A 14,358-nucleotide genomic window follows, 5' to 3' on the forward strand; every position below is an offset into this window, starting at 1 on the left:
AGTGGGAGGTGATGGTAAGAAAACTGGGACAGGAGACAACAGCTCTCCTTCCCCAACCCAGACCCAGAGGTCCCAGACGTGGGCTCTGGCTGGGGCCAGGACACTGCATTGGGTGAGGGAGAAGGAGGCCCATGGGCTTCTGGGACAGGAAAGGGAACCCAAGCAACAGGCAAGGGTTGGCGTGGGCGGGCAGAAACCTCAGGGTGTGGAAACCAGCACCACGTCCCTACCTGGGTCCGAGCAGCAGGCCTGCTGCTACCACGTGCTGAAGTCCTTGAAACCTCCACTGGGCTTCTTCTTGGCCACGGGGACAGCTGCGCTGGTGGATGGTTCCTCATCAGCCGCACGTTTCCTGGGGAGAGAAGAGCCAGGCACCAGCTGCTGTGGGGGCCAGGCGTTCCACATCACCCCCACCCCCACCCACGTCTGATCCCTTCAGCTGCACCGAGCCTCCCAGCTCCCGTCACTGCTCAATCCCGGATCGGTAAGCACATGGACGCACCCTGGGAACGGACACCAGCTCCCACCCCACTCACGTGGCTGCAGGGTTGATGTACTTGCCCACCCCCTGGCGGTAGGTTGGGGGGCCCTGGCTCCCTGACTTGGACTGGCTTTTCTTCACTGTGCTCTCGGGGGCTGCCTCCGCGAGCTGTGTCTTCTTCCGCTCCTCGGCGATCTGTGGTGGAGCAGGGATGTGGCTGACCCAGAGCCCCTCGGGCTGGATAGGACTCCCCGAAGCCCTCCCCTGTGGCCAGACACTCCTCACCTGAACATCAGCCTCCTCGTAGGGGTCCACAAACACCGTGGTGGCGTCGATGCGGATCTCCTCCTACAGCAGAGGGGGCCGTGAGCAGGGCTGGCAGGAGACAGGACCCCACAACTGCCCGGCTGAGCCTGAGGAGCAGCCCCTCTGTTCTCCCGGGGCACATACCTTAGGGCGGTCAGTTTTGGGGTCACTCTCCACATTCTCCATGGCTGTTAGTGTGTCAAAGCCCCCAACAACCCTGCAGCAGAGGGAAGGGTGCCTCTGAATATGCCTGCTCAGGGCACCCCCAAAGGCCAAGTCCCCACAGCATGCCAGGAAGAGGGGCTGCAGGCACATGCCGGCCTCACAGGCGAGGGCGCAGACAGATTCAGGAAGACCCGCGGGCCAGGACAGGGGAGCCTGAGAGGTGAGGCTTTATTAGGACACAGCCCCGCTGCTTCCACACTGTGGCTGCTCTGCTACAACCACAAAGCTGAGTGAGACAGAGACTGTAAGGCCACACAGCTGGAAATTCCACCTGGGCCTTCCCAGGATGGAGAGGAGGAGGCGCCCAGACCTGTGATTCGGGGTCTCCAAAGGAGAACCCGAGGGGCTGACCGGGCAGGACAGCCACCAGGCGGGGCTGCGCTCTTCTTAGCCAAGGTCCCCTGCCCAACACAGAAGCCCCAAGTCCCAGTCCTGCACGGCTGCGACCTCGGCAGGGCCAGGCCGCGGGAAAAGGCAGCGAGAGGCTCCAGCTGGGGAAGGAGCCCACCCTCCCAACACCCCTGACCTCACGCAGCAACTTCTCTTACCGCCCGAAGATGGTGTGCTTCTTGTCGAGGTAAGCGCAGGAGCGGAAGGTGATAAAGCTGGGAAGGAGAACGGAGGTCAGGAGGAGTGAGCACGTCCCCAAGGCCGCTGGGCACAAACCAGGCCACACACACGCTGCCCCACGCCTGCTCACTGTGTGCACAGCCCCTTACTGCCTGCCTGGCGCAGGCTGTCAACCAAGGTGCCATCAGGCGACTGGGGCCTCTGGCCACTCGGGAGGAATCCCAGTGCACGGCCGCCAGGAAGGGGCAGCGGAGGCTCAGGCTCGGCCACTGCCAACCTCCTGCCAGGCACTATGTCCAGAGGCAGAGGCTGCCCTGGAGACGGCGCAAGTAGAAGACCAGAGCCCATCCACCGAGAGACTAAAGGACCAAGGACTCTGAACCAGCAGGAAGGGGCAACGAGCAGGACAGGAAGTCAAAACAGAGACGCAGGTGCACGTACAGCAACACTGACCTAGAACAGTTCACTTCCCATGTGGCATAAAAACGGGTGGAATTAAAAAGGGGACATCTGTAACACTGTCAATAATAAAGATAATTTTTAAAAAATGGGTGGAATTAGGCCCTGGCTGGGTTGCTAGTTGGTTAGAGCATCATCCTGATATAATCAGGGTTGCCAGTTCAATTTCAGGGTACTTACAAGAATCAACCAATGAATGCATAGACAAATGGAACAACAAATCTATGTTTCTCTCTTCCCCCCTCTCTTCCTCTCTCTAAAATCAACAAATGGGTTTAAAAAAATGTTTTTAATGGGTGGAATTAAATTCCCAACTACACTAACATGGATGGTGGGGGGCTGACTGGAAGGATCTTGTCTGGGAATGAGGTAGATATGAACTAATAACTTTAGACTTTAAACAGATATACCTGATTTAAGGCTAGAAGTAAAACATCTAACTTCCAAACCAGGAGAAAGGGGAGAGGAAGAAATAAAAATATTTTAAAAGGTTCATCAGAAAGCACAAAGATATTAGCAGTATAACTGGAAAGTTAAGTACGTACTTAACACTCCGGTGTGGGGTGAATTTCCCGCCAAAATATAAGATGGCGCGGGCAATTATTTAGGTTTCCCGCGCAAAATCAGGGATTTTTATGATACCTATTACCCCAATGGGTATGAAACGGCTCGCATACGCAGGTAGGTATCTTTGTGAACGGCAAACAAACAAATATTTGGTAATACGCAGTTACAATCGGCCCGAGTTTACACGTTTCCCGCACTCCACCGCAAATCTATATGAACCGAGTTAAGACGGCTCCCGCGGAGTACGCGCAATTCACGCGAGCCGACTTAACTCGTTTCCCCCACTCCAAGTGTTAAGATTCTCAGGTTGAATTAAACCAATATCTAGGTGTGTGCCTTAAAAAGCCTTAAAACTTCAACAAGCTGAAAGGTTAAAAGTAAAAGATGGAAGAAGAGATCAAACAAGACATGAAGGCAAAAAGTGTTCCAAGGCTGGTTACAGTGCACGAAGCCACTCCCCAGAGGCTTGGGGACAATGCTAGTGCAGATTTGGTGGAAGGCTAAGGTGCCCGTGAGCAGGCCACCATCTCCCCAGTGGGGGTGCTGCACACCTTCCTGGTTGGATTCAGGGCGAGCACAACCTTCAGGGCGAGGCTGAGGGGGCTCCTGCAGGGACCCCGAGCCGCCTCCCCGGCCCCTCCCCTAGCCACCCAGCAACTCACAACTGAGACTTGTTGGTGTTGGGCCCCGAGTTGGCCATGCTGAGGATGCCCCGGCCTGTGTGCGAGAGGTTGGGCCGGAACTCATCTTTGAAGGGTTTTCCCCAGTAAGACTCCCCACCTGGAAGAGAAAGGAGCATGGTTGGCAGCAAGAATGGCTGGGGCCTAGCTGAGTGCAGCCAGCAGGACGCAGCCCAGGTCCAGAAATCTATGCTGAGTCTCAGGGGCACTGGGCACTGCTGGGACTGGTCTGGGGCAGGGGCACCTTGGAGGGCAGCCCTGGCCCTGAGGGCCCCTCATCACCAGCCCCCAGGGCCCTTGAAGCCCCTACGTGGGGTCCGGCCCTGAGAATGAAGTAAAGGGTGAAGGCCACATGCCGTTACTGCTTACCCACTCGGGCGAGGGAGTGGGCCTGGGCCCCAGCAGCTGACAAGCTGGGGGGTGGGAGCTTTGGGAGGGCAGCCAGACATCTGGGACTGCGGGGATAACCTCCCCCTGCTGTGGCCCCTGAAGCACCCCTTGTCCACTGACAAAGATGGGTGCCCAGCCCTGACCGGTTTGGCTTGGTGGATAGAGCGTCAGCCTTCGGACCAAAGGGTCCCGGGTTCCATTCCGGTCAAGGGCATGTACCTTGGTTGCGGGCACATCCCCAGTAGGAGGTGTGTAGGAGGCAGCTGATCGATGTTTCTAACTCTCTATCCCTCTCCCTTCTTCTCTGTAAAAAATCAATAAAATATATTAAAAAAAAAAAAAGATGGGTGCCCAGAGGCCTGTGGAGGAGGCAACATGCTCCCCTCCATCTCAAAGTGAGAAAATAGGGACGTGCCCAAGATCACCTAACGCCACATCTGGAACTCAGCATGTCCCACCCACCTACCCCCTCACAGCCAGTACCCCAGCACCAGTACCTACCCGTGCCTGTGCCAGTGGGGTCACCTCCCTGGATCTGCAATAACAAAAGCCAGTGAGCAAGCCATACCCGCGGCCCTGCCGGCCCTTCCACAGCCCCCACTGCCCACAGCCAGAAGCAACTCCCCACCGGCCAGATGGACATAGAGGGTCTGAGCTCTTCGTGAGGACAGAGGCCCTCCCAGGGCCCTTCTCTGCACATGCCCAGTGTGGCCAGGCTGGGTGCTCAAGGGGTGAGTCTGCTGTTTCCCTGCCCCTGAGAAGGGGCTCCTACATATGGCAGAAGTCACCTCTAGGAGGCATCTGGCCCCGGAGGCCAGCACTGACACAGGTCACTCACCACAAAATTCCGGATGGACCTATGGAAGATGGTGCCATCGTAATACTGCTTCTTGCAGAGCTTGATGAAGTTTTCGCAGGTTTTTGGTGTCTGCAGAATAACCCAGATACTTCCGTGAGGCATGAAGCAGCCAATGGGGGGTCACCAATGCCACCTAAGCCCTGACCACACCGTGGAAGAGGGTTAGCTGCCCAGCGTGAACACAGTAAAAACCAAGCCGCCCAGCCTGAGAGCAAGGGCCACGGGGAGATGCCAGCAGAGCAGCAGGGGTGGGGGTGGGTGGGTGGTCTGTGTGTGTGTGTGTGCTCGCGCGCGCGCGCTGTGCGTGCATGCTGTGCGTGGTGTGTGTGTGTGTGCGTGTGCGTGTGCGTGTCGGGTGTGTGTTCACCCCCCAGGTGGGCCGAGGAAACGCAGCACACGCTGACAGGGTCCCTTCTGGGGAGGGCAGTGGGCACAGCCCTAGAGGACAGAATTCTCCACTACGAGCACACCCAGAGTGCAGCTCCATGCTTCAGACCTGGGACGACCCTGGGCAGGGAGGGGACGGCTGCCACACCCACCATGTCGCAGTGCAGCTCCAGGTTGAGGTCGCCCCTGTTGGTGTGCAGCCGCACGTAGCCCTTCTTCTTCACAAACTGGTAGCGCAGCACATCCTCGTCAATGGCGGCTGCAATCAAGCAGAGGCCCAAGCTCTGTGCCTTCCCTCGCCCTGAAGACCCGCACCCCACACCAGGCACAAGGCCTGGAAAATTCCAAGTTCCAAGGAAAGCTCGAGGGTGTGCCCTGGCTGAGCACGGGGAGGCTTAGCAGTTAAGGAAGGGACGCTGGGAAGGCCTGGACCCAGGGCGGGAGGGGGGTGGAGACGAGAGGGTTGGGGACCTGACCTGCTGAAAATACAAGAGGAAGAGAGCTTGGTTGGAGGGCTAAGATGCCCACGGGCAGCCTGGGAAGAGGAAAAGGTGGGGGCTCCCTCACAGGCAGGACACGGCATGGGGAGGGTTCCTGCTGCAGCCCTAGCTCTGACTACAGCACCCCCCATTGCAGATGCAAACAAACCTTCAAAAGGGCCCGTCCCCTGACCAGTCCTGAGCTAAGAGCCCACAAAACCTAGACGCCACAGAGCGATGCTGAGGACAGGGAGGCAGGGCGCCCGCCTCGGCCATCATGAGGCAGCACTGGTGACAGAGGAGGGGAGGCAGCTACCTGCTTCGTGGGTGGTCTCTGGAACCATGGCGGTGGAGGTGAAGGAGGCGCTCACCTTCCCAGTGGAATAGTGGGCCTGCGGAGGAAACCATGTGGGCGCGTCAGCAGCGCCTGGGAGGCCCGGAGGCTGAGGACGTGGGAGCAGCTGAGGCCCCTGCTCGTGCCTCTCCTCCAGGAAGGCGTCCGTGGCCACCAACCAAAGATACACCAGGAACCTCCTGGGGACAGGGTGGCCCAGCCCAAACTGGCCTTTCCCTAAGGCCCCAAGGAACTAGGGACTATTTTCCTTTTAAAAGTTTTCAGTGTCGCCCAAGCCGGTTTGGCTCAGTGGCTAGAGCGTCAGCAGACTGAAGGGTCCCAGGTTCGATTCTGATCAAGGGCACATGCCCGGGTTGTGGGCTTGATCCCCAGTAGGGAGTGTGCAGGAGGCAGCTGATCGATGATTCTCTCGTATCACTGATGTTTCTCTCCCTCTCCCTTCTTCTCTAAAATCAATTTTAAAATGTTTAAAAAAAGTTTTCAGTGTCTACAATAAACACATTTTTTATCAGGAAAATATAAGCCCCAATAAGTATTTTTTCATCCCAGGCAGAAGGGAAAAATAAAAAGAGGGATTTCTCCCCATCAGAAGGAAGTACACCAAAATGCTAAGAGCTTGTGAGAGAGTGGTGGAATTATGAACAACAAACTTTTCTTTTGCAAATTTTCCTGAATATTTCTTTAAGGTGGGAGCCTCAGAGCCCCACCTCCCCACTGCCACAGCCCCAGCTCTCCAAAATGAAGAGGGGAAGGGGCAGCTTTGGGGCCTGACAGACCAGGGCACAAATCCTGGTGCCATCACTGCCGAGAGGACCTCAGAGCCAACTACTGGGTATTGTAAGAAGCAAACCTGACTGCCCAGGAGGGACGGGCACCGCACCACTTGTCCCTCCCTCAGCACTGCAGGACCCCTGAAGCACCCCGCCTTCTCTCCCTGGGTTTGCTCTGGGCACCAAGTGACCAGCTCTGCAGGGCAGTGACTTCGCACCCCACGGGACATCCCCTCCCACAGACCTGCATGCCTGAGGCTACTGTGTCACATGGTACCACCAAAGCCCCCAGGCACTGTCCACCGAGCATGTCTGTCCCAGGCTCTCCAGCTTGGGCCAGAGCATGAAATAGATCCTACATGGCCCGAACTGGTTTGGCTCAGTGGATGGAGTGTCGGCCTGCGGACTGAAGGGTCCTGAGTTCGATTCCGGTCAAGGGCACATGCCCAGGTTGTGGGGTCTGTCCCCAGTAGGGGGCATGCAGGAGGCAGCTGACCAATGATTCTCTCTCATCATTGATGTTTCTCCCTCCCTTCCTTGCTGAAATCAATAAAAATATATATATAAAAAAAGAAATAGACCCTACATGGCTGGGAGCCACCTTCCCCGCGTGGCTCCCAGCACAGCTGTCAGCCCCAGCTCCTCAGTGCCGCTGTCCTCTGGGCCCTCAGGGGCGCCTTGGCTCGGGGGCCCCAGCTGCTTCCCCTCCGACTGTATCCCAGAACCACTCCTAGGTGCTCTGATGCGCGGGTGGCTTGAGCTGGCAGCTGCGCGCCCCGCCACCTACTCACCGCATTCAGCTTGTCCACCTTCTTCTTCTCTGGGGCTTTCATGGTGGCCGCCAGGACCTCATCCCCCTTGAACTCTTTGTAGAGCTCCTGCAGTGTTTCTCGGGTCTCGGCATTGGTATTTTTCAAATAATATGATGGGTCCTGTTTGGCCTTTTCTTCATCTACAAAACAGCATGGTGGCCTGAGCAGCCGAGCCCCAGGAAATGTCCCCAGATGTGCATGATGGGAAAAAGGCCAGAGCTGGCTACCCCAGCAGGTCCCGGACCAGAACACAGGCCAAGCCTCCATCACAGTGACATCCTCGTAGTCGCTGCAAACCCAGGGAGGTAGTGTAGGGAGAGAGTGAAGGAACAGCCCAGAAGGGCAGCGCCCCCCGCCACGGCTTCTGCTGGAGTCGGCTATGGTCTCTGTCCCTGGCCCAGCCTTGGTCCCAACAGAGTTCAGGCACAGCCCCAAACCACAGCACCACAGTGGTGGTGACCAGCTCGCTGAGCAGTTCCCACCTACCTGCCTAACCTCCTGTCCCTGTAGTGAGAACAGAGACAACTTCTAAGGAGCAAAGACGGCCCTATCCAGGCACCTGAGGGCCTGGCCGAGAAAGCAGCCCGAAGGCCCTGGAGCTAAGTCTTGAGAGGGGAGGACCAGGCGTATGGGCCTCTCCCCCAGGAGGCTGTGGGCACTCAGGCCTAAGGCCTAGCTGACACCCACCAATCAGGCCCTGCGGGCAGGCCTGGGCCAGGGTGATTCTGCCAATCTCAGCGCAGGAGAAGCTGAACGCCAGCTTGAGAAATTCCAAACTTGCCTCAGCTCGATCAAGACTCTGATCCCAGGAGGGCGGGGGCCTTGGCCAGGGAGCATGGACCTATTTCCCCCAACCCCTGGCACCCAGACCACCCCTGGATGTTCATACCTGGGTCGGTTATTTTCATGTTATTCTTCACATGAAAGAAGTTGGAGACGTTGAATTTGTCCAAATTTGTAGGGTCCTAGGGCAAACAGAACACGTGCAGTGGAGTGAGTCCAGCCGGATCCCGGGCTGTGGCCATGTGGCTGCCACGGGCAGCAAAGGACAGGTGAGTGGCATGAGGGTCCTGGGGCCAGGAGGGGAGAGGCCTGTGGCTGCACAGAAGCCTGGGGGTCGAGCAGAGAACAGGGAGCCAGGGAAAGGGCTCTGCCCCAGGCAGGGCCATGAGCGGGGGGGGGGTGGAAACTGGAACAAATGGCTGGCTGCTCCCCAAACTGCATCTGCATCTCTCTGGCACAAGGCCGACAAGCATCCCTTGCTGTGAGGCAGCCACAAGACGGATGGGGTCTTCTCGAAGGAAGGTGGGCAGATATGCCATGCCCACCTCCAGGCCTCCCACAGGCTGCCCCGTACTCCCTTCAGCTTGGCTGCCAGTCACAGACCCCACAGAGCTCGGGCCCTGGGGACAGCGAGCCCACTCCCTTGGAAGGAATGTGTACTGACCTCCAATTAGAATGGGACAAGCCACAGAAGGGATCGTCCCCCTCTAAGTCACTCCTAAATCATTTTCTAAGTCCGTGTTTTTCATGAACTCACCCAGGATTCTCTGACACCACAGGGTGCCCTGTGCCCAATGCTGAGCACACACCTGCCCCCACTCTCAAGAGGGCGGGTGGAGAGTCAGGCCTGCAAAGAGGCCACTCTGTGCCGAGATGGCTCTGGGGGCCCTGACAGCAGGGACAGGCATCAGAGGAGAGGAGATGTGGGAACCAGACTGAGGAAGCGGTGTGTGCGAGGCCCATGTGACTGAGTGTAAGGAGGGCAGGAGGTGGGGGCACTGTCAGTGGCAGCTGGGGAGCCTCAACCAGACAGGTAGCAAGGAGGAAGCCACTGACCCTGGGTGGAGAGGTGGGGCTGGCAGAGGGCAGCTGTGCCAAGGTTCTCGAGGCCCCTCCCGAGAGCACAGGGGAAGGGACCGCACCTGGAGGGTGATGATGTCCTGCCGGGAGAAGGGCTCGTCTGTCAGCAGGTCTCGGAAGTTCTTGGCCTTGATATTGAGCTGCTCCACTGCCTGTGGCCAGGAGGAAGCGGCTGTTACCGTGCCTGTCCCAGCCCGCCCGGACGACGGCATCATCCAGCGTGAGGAAAAGGACAGCACTACCAGGCACCCCCCACGGGCTCAGAGCCATGGCCCTGCCCCTGAGGGGAAAGCTTGTTAAGCCCCAGAAACTTGAAGACTACCCTCTGAGCAAGGTTCCTCACAGGACTCTCTCGTGACACGTCTTACACATCAGCGAACAGGTTCAGCGAGGCCACCCATCTGTACCAAGCCCCTAAAATCCATGCACTCGGGCAAGATGTCACCCCCAGAGCCTCTAGATCCACGCTGGCCACCTGAACCCTGCCAGCGGCCAGGGACAGGCATGAAAACAGCTGAGAGGCCTCCCTGCTACGTGGAGCCCACAGCCCTGCCGTCTGTACTCTGCTGGCACACGTGGAGGACAGGTGGGAAAACCAGGGCCTCCTCTCTCCACACCTGCCCACCAGCCACATCTGCTCCTCTTGGGGACTCCACCAGGAACTGGGGGGCTCAAGACCCCCTCGAAGCCCTGGAGTGCCCTCAGAGCACAGGGTCCCTCCCAGGCCTGACCAGTAAGAGTCTGCTGAAGACGACGGTGGGGAAGACCCCTGGGTACAAAAGAACTTCCCAGAGGTCAGGTCCAGTGGCCACAGGAAGGCCTGCCTTTTCTAGGCTGTGCTGATGGCTCTCAGAGTGTCGGCCCCACAGGGAAAGGCTGTGCCATCCCTGAGCCCAGGCCAGGGTTCCCAGGAGCAGACCGCTAAAGAGCCGGTAGGGGAAACAGTCCCGAGAACCTACCTCGTAGGCATAGACATTGCCGGTGGTCCTGATGGCCACGATGTGGGTGTTGTTGGTGAACACGGTGTACAGCACTGGACAGTGGTACTTCTCTAGGGAGGAGGCACGCAGAGACCAGAGAAAGGCCCAAGGTCAGAGAAAGGGAGAAGGCAGAAGCCTGCCTCCGTATGCCCAGAGTGGGGCCCAGTGGCCGGCCAGCTGCTTACCCGCCCTCCTCCAATCCCCACATGGCCTTCCTCAGAGGTATCTGCCTCAACAGCCCCAGGCCACCACTGGCAACATTGCCCTGGCCTCCTCCTCCACTGCAGACACTGCCCCGTCCCTCACCCTGGCGCCTGGGATATCGCAACAAACTCCTGCTACTCCCCTACCCCACCACCTCCCTACAGGTAGCCAGGAGCCTGTCCAAATAAGTCCCAACAAATAAACTGCAAAAAGGCAGGGAGGAAGACTTCTAGATTAAGAGAGTTAGAGATTATCAACTACCTATTTGTGTGGACTTTTTTAAAAATCTTGATTTGAGCCGAAGCCGGTTTGGCTCAGTGGATAGAGCATCGGCCTGCGGACTGAAAGGTCCCAGGTTCGATCCCTGGGTTGCGGGCACATCCCCAGTGGGGGATGTGCAGGAGGCAGCTGATCGATGTTTCTCTCTCATCGATGTTTCTAACTATCTCTCTCTCTCTCCCTTCCTCTCTGTAAAAAATCAATAAAATATATTTTTTTTAAAAATCTTGATTTGAAAACTATATAAAAATAATTATGACAGCGTTCTGGAAATTTGATCACTGGCTGGACAGTCAATAATATTAAGGAATTCTTGTTAATTTTTTAGATGTTAGAGTAGTTAGAATAGTATTGTGATAACTATTTTTTTAAGCCCTTATTTTTCAAACTTAAGTATTTAAGCATGAAACGATACAATGTCTCAAATTTGTTTTAAAATCACCTAAGCAGCCTGGCCAGCATGGCTCAGTGGTTGAGCATTGACCTATGAACTAGGAAGTCACGGTTCGATTCCCTGTAGGGGTGCATGCCCAGCTTGCAGGCCGGATCCTCAGTGTGAGGCGTGAAGGAGGCAGCCGATCAATGATTCTCTCTCATCTCTGATATTTCTATCTCTCTCTCCCTCTACCTTCTTCTCTGAAATCAACAAAAGTATGTTTTAGCCCTAGGTGGTTTGGCTCAGTGGATGTTGGCCTGCGGACTGAAGGGTCCCAGGTTCGATTCCGGTCAAAGACACATACCTCGGTTGCAGGCTCCTCCCTGGCCCAGGCTCTGGTTGGGGCTCATGCAGGAGGCAACCAATGTGTTTCTCTCACATTTATAATTTGTCTTTCCCTCTCTCTTCCAATCTTTCTAAAAATCAATGGAGCCCAGCCAGGTGTGGCTCAGCAGTTAAGCATCAACCCAGGAACCAAAAGGAATGATCTGATTACTAATCAGGGCCAGTTGCAGGCTTGATCCCCAGTAGGGGGTGTGCAAGACGCAGCTATCAATGATTCTCTCTCATCATTGATGTGTCTATCTCTCCCCCTCCCTTCCTCTCTGAAATCAATAAAAATATATATATATATTTTTTAAATATATTTTATTGATTTTTTACAGAGAGGAAGGGAGAAGGATAGAAAGTCAGAAACATCGATCAGCTGCCTCCTGCACACCCCCTACTGGGGATGTGCCCGCAACTAAGGTACATGCCCTTGACCGGAATCGAACCTGGTACCTTTCAGTCCACAGGCCGACGCTCTATCCACTGAGCCAAACCGGTTACAGCAAAAAAATATATTTTAAAATAATAATAAATATCAATGGAGAAATATCCTCGGGTGATTAAGAATATACATATAGCCGAAACCGGTTTGGCTCAGTGGATAGAGCGTCGGCCTGCGGACTGAAGGGTCCCAGGTTCGATTCTGGTCAGGAGCATGTACCTGGGTTGTGGGCACATCCCCAGTGGGGGGTGTGCAGGAGACAGCTGATCGATGTTTCTCTCTCATCGATGTTTCTAACTCTCTATCTCTCTCCCTTCCTCTCTGTAGAAAATCAATAAAATATATTTTAAAAAAAATAAAAAAATAAAAAAAAGAATATACATATACATATAATTTTTAAATAAATAAGTATCACCTAAGCAGGCACTGAGTAAATAGTTGCTGAATGAGATACACTGTAGACCTCCCCAGATCAGCTGATCTCTGAGCAGGGAGGCCCACAACACTCAAGGCAAAGCTCCCTAACCCCAGGGACTGTCCCTGAATCGCTAAGCTTTTGTTTTCCCAAAGCCTGTTCACTCATCACTATGAACCAGCATCTACTATGGGCCAGGCTCTGGGTCAGACAGAGTGTCAGACGGGCCTCAGCCTCAGCTACTTCAATATCTCCCTAGAACAGTGATGGCGAACCTTCTGAGCTCGGCGTGTCAGCATTTTGAAAAACCCTAACTTAACTCTGGTGCCGTGAGACATATAGAAATTTTTTGATATTTGCAACCATAGTAAAACAAAGACTTATATTTTTGATATTTATTTTATATATTTAAATGCCATTTAACAAAGAAAAATCAACCAAAAAAATGAGTTTGAGTGTCATAGGTTCGCCATCACTGCCCTAGAATGTACACACCCAGTGAGCATGGACACCAGCCTTGACCATGGCATCTGCACGGGCCAAGAGAACCATGCCAGGCCAACCAAGAACCCAGAGCAAGATCAGTGCCCTCAGGGGTTGCCTCAGCGAGGGCATCTGGCCAGTGAGAGGGAGTGTAGCGATATAAAGCAGGAGGGTCTGGGGCTTTATGACCAGTGGTGAGGAGCTCAGCCTAAGAGCCACCCAACAAATCTGTCAGACCCACACACCCCTGCCCAGCTGCCTGCCCTGGGCCTCTCAGCCTGCACAGCTTCTGCCTCCAGCCATGAGCAGACCAGAGACACGGGGCCCATCTGTGCCCACAAAGGCCTCCAGAGGCCCCCATGGCCCAACTGCCTTCGTGGGAAGAAATACCCAAAACCCAAGGTTTCACTCCTCCACCCTCAGCTTTAAAAACTACCTGGGCCCTGACCGGTTTGGCTCAGTGGATAGAGTGTCGGCCTATGGACTAAAGGGTCCCGGGTTCGATTCCAGTCAAGGGCATGTACCTTGGTTGCGGGCACATCCCCAGTCCGGGGTATGCAAGAGGCAGCTGATCGATGTTTCTAACTCTCTATCCGCCTCCCTTCCTCTCTGTAAAAAAATAAATAAAAATATATATATATTTTTTTTTTCTTTAAATATATATTTTATTGATTTTTTACAGAGAGGAAGGGAGAGAGATAGAGAGTTAGAAACATCGATGAGAGAGAAACATTGATCAGCTGCTTCCTGCACATCTCCCACTGGGGATGTGCCCGCAACCCAGGTACATGCCCTTGACCGGAATCGAACCTGGGACCTCTCAGTCCGCAGGCCGACGCTCTATCCACTGAGCCAAACCGGTTTCGGCTAAAAATATATTTTAAAAAAAAAACAAAAACAAAAAACTACCTGGACCTTTCAGAAAAAATTGTGTTAGCCCAGCGGGCGAAGCTCAGTGGTTGAGCTTCGATTCCCAGTCAGGGCACATGCCCAGGTTGTGGGCTCAATCCCCATTGTGGAGTGTGAAGAAGGCAGCCAATCAATGATGCTCTCTCATTATTTTTTTTTTTTTAATGTCTTTCCCTTTCTTTTTTTTTAATATATTTTATTAATTTTTTTACAGAGAGGAAGGGAGAGGGATAGAGAGTCAGAAATATCGATGAGAGAGAAACATCCATCAGCTGCCTCCTGCACACCCCCTACTGGGGATGTGCCCGCAACCAAGGTACATGCCCTTGACCGGAATCAAACCTGGGACCCTTCAGTCCGCAGGCCGACGCTCTATCCACTGAGCCAAACCGGTCAGGGCAGCTCTCTCACTATTGATGTGTTTTTTTTTTAAATATATTTTATTGATTTTTTACAGAGAGGAAGGGAGATAGAGAGTTAGAAACATCGATGACAGAGAAACATCTATCAGCTGCCTCCTGCACATCTCCCACTGGGGGTGTGCCCGCAACCCAGGTACATGCCTGGAATCGAACCTGGGACCCTTCAGTGCGCAGGCCGACGCTCTATCCACTGAGCCAAACCGGTTTCGGCGCATTATTGATGTTTTTATCTCTCTCTCGCTCCCTCTTCCTTTC

At 54.8% G+C, this 14,358-nt stretch overlaps 1 protein-coding gene across 1 annotated transcript in view; it reads right to left on the minus strand.

Moving 5' to 3' along the window:
- PPIL2 (peptidylprolyl isomerase like 2) overlaps positions 1-14,358 on the minus strand; it is a 38,066-nt gene that overhangs the window by 5,282 nt on the left and 18,426 nt on the right. Inside the window, exons 7-20 of the mRNA XM_070399984.1 lie at positions 10,163-10,254; positions 9,266-9,355; positions 8,230-8,305; positions 7,320-7,480; positions 5,720-5,795; positions 5,077-5,183; positions 4,517-4,606; positions 4,180-4,213; positions 3,271-3,388; positions 1,561-1,617; positions 932-1,004; positions 767-829; positions 537-676; positions 231-352 (exon numbers count right to left, since the gene is read on the minus strand). Coding sequence (XP_070256085.1) covers positions 256-352; positions 537-676; positions 767-829; positions 932-1,004; positions 1,561-1,617; positions 3,271-3,388; positions 4,180-4,213; positions 4,517-4,606; positions 5,077-5,183; positions 5,720-5,795; positions 7,320-7,480; positions 8,230-8,305; positions 9,266-9,355; positions 10,163-10,254 — 1,274 coding nt within the window. The 3' untranslated portion in view covers positions 231-255. The remainder of the gene's footprint in view (positions 1-230; positions 353-536; positions 677-766; positions 830-931; positions 1,005-1,560; positions 1,618-3,270; positions 3,389-4,179; positions 4,214-4,516; positions 4,607-5,076; positions 5,184-5,719; positions 5,796-7,319; positions 7,481-8,229; positions 8,306-9,265; positions 9,356-10,162; positions 10,255-14,358) is intronic.

The sequence above is a fragment of the Myotis yumanensis genome, unplaced genomic scaffold (assembly GCF_028538775.1).
Source record: "Myotis yumanensis isolate MYYU_CA2020_CCGP unplaced genomic scaffold, mMyoYum1.0.hap1 SCAF_19, whole genome shotgun sequence".
Lineage (NCBI taxonomy): Eukaryota > Metazoa > Chordata > Mammalia > Chiroptera > Vespertilionidae > Myotis > Myotis yumanensis.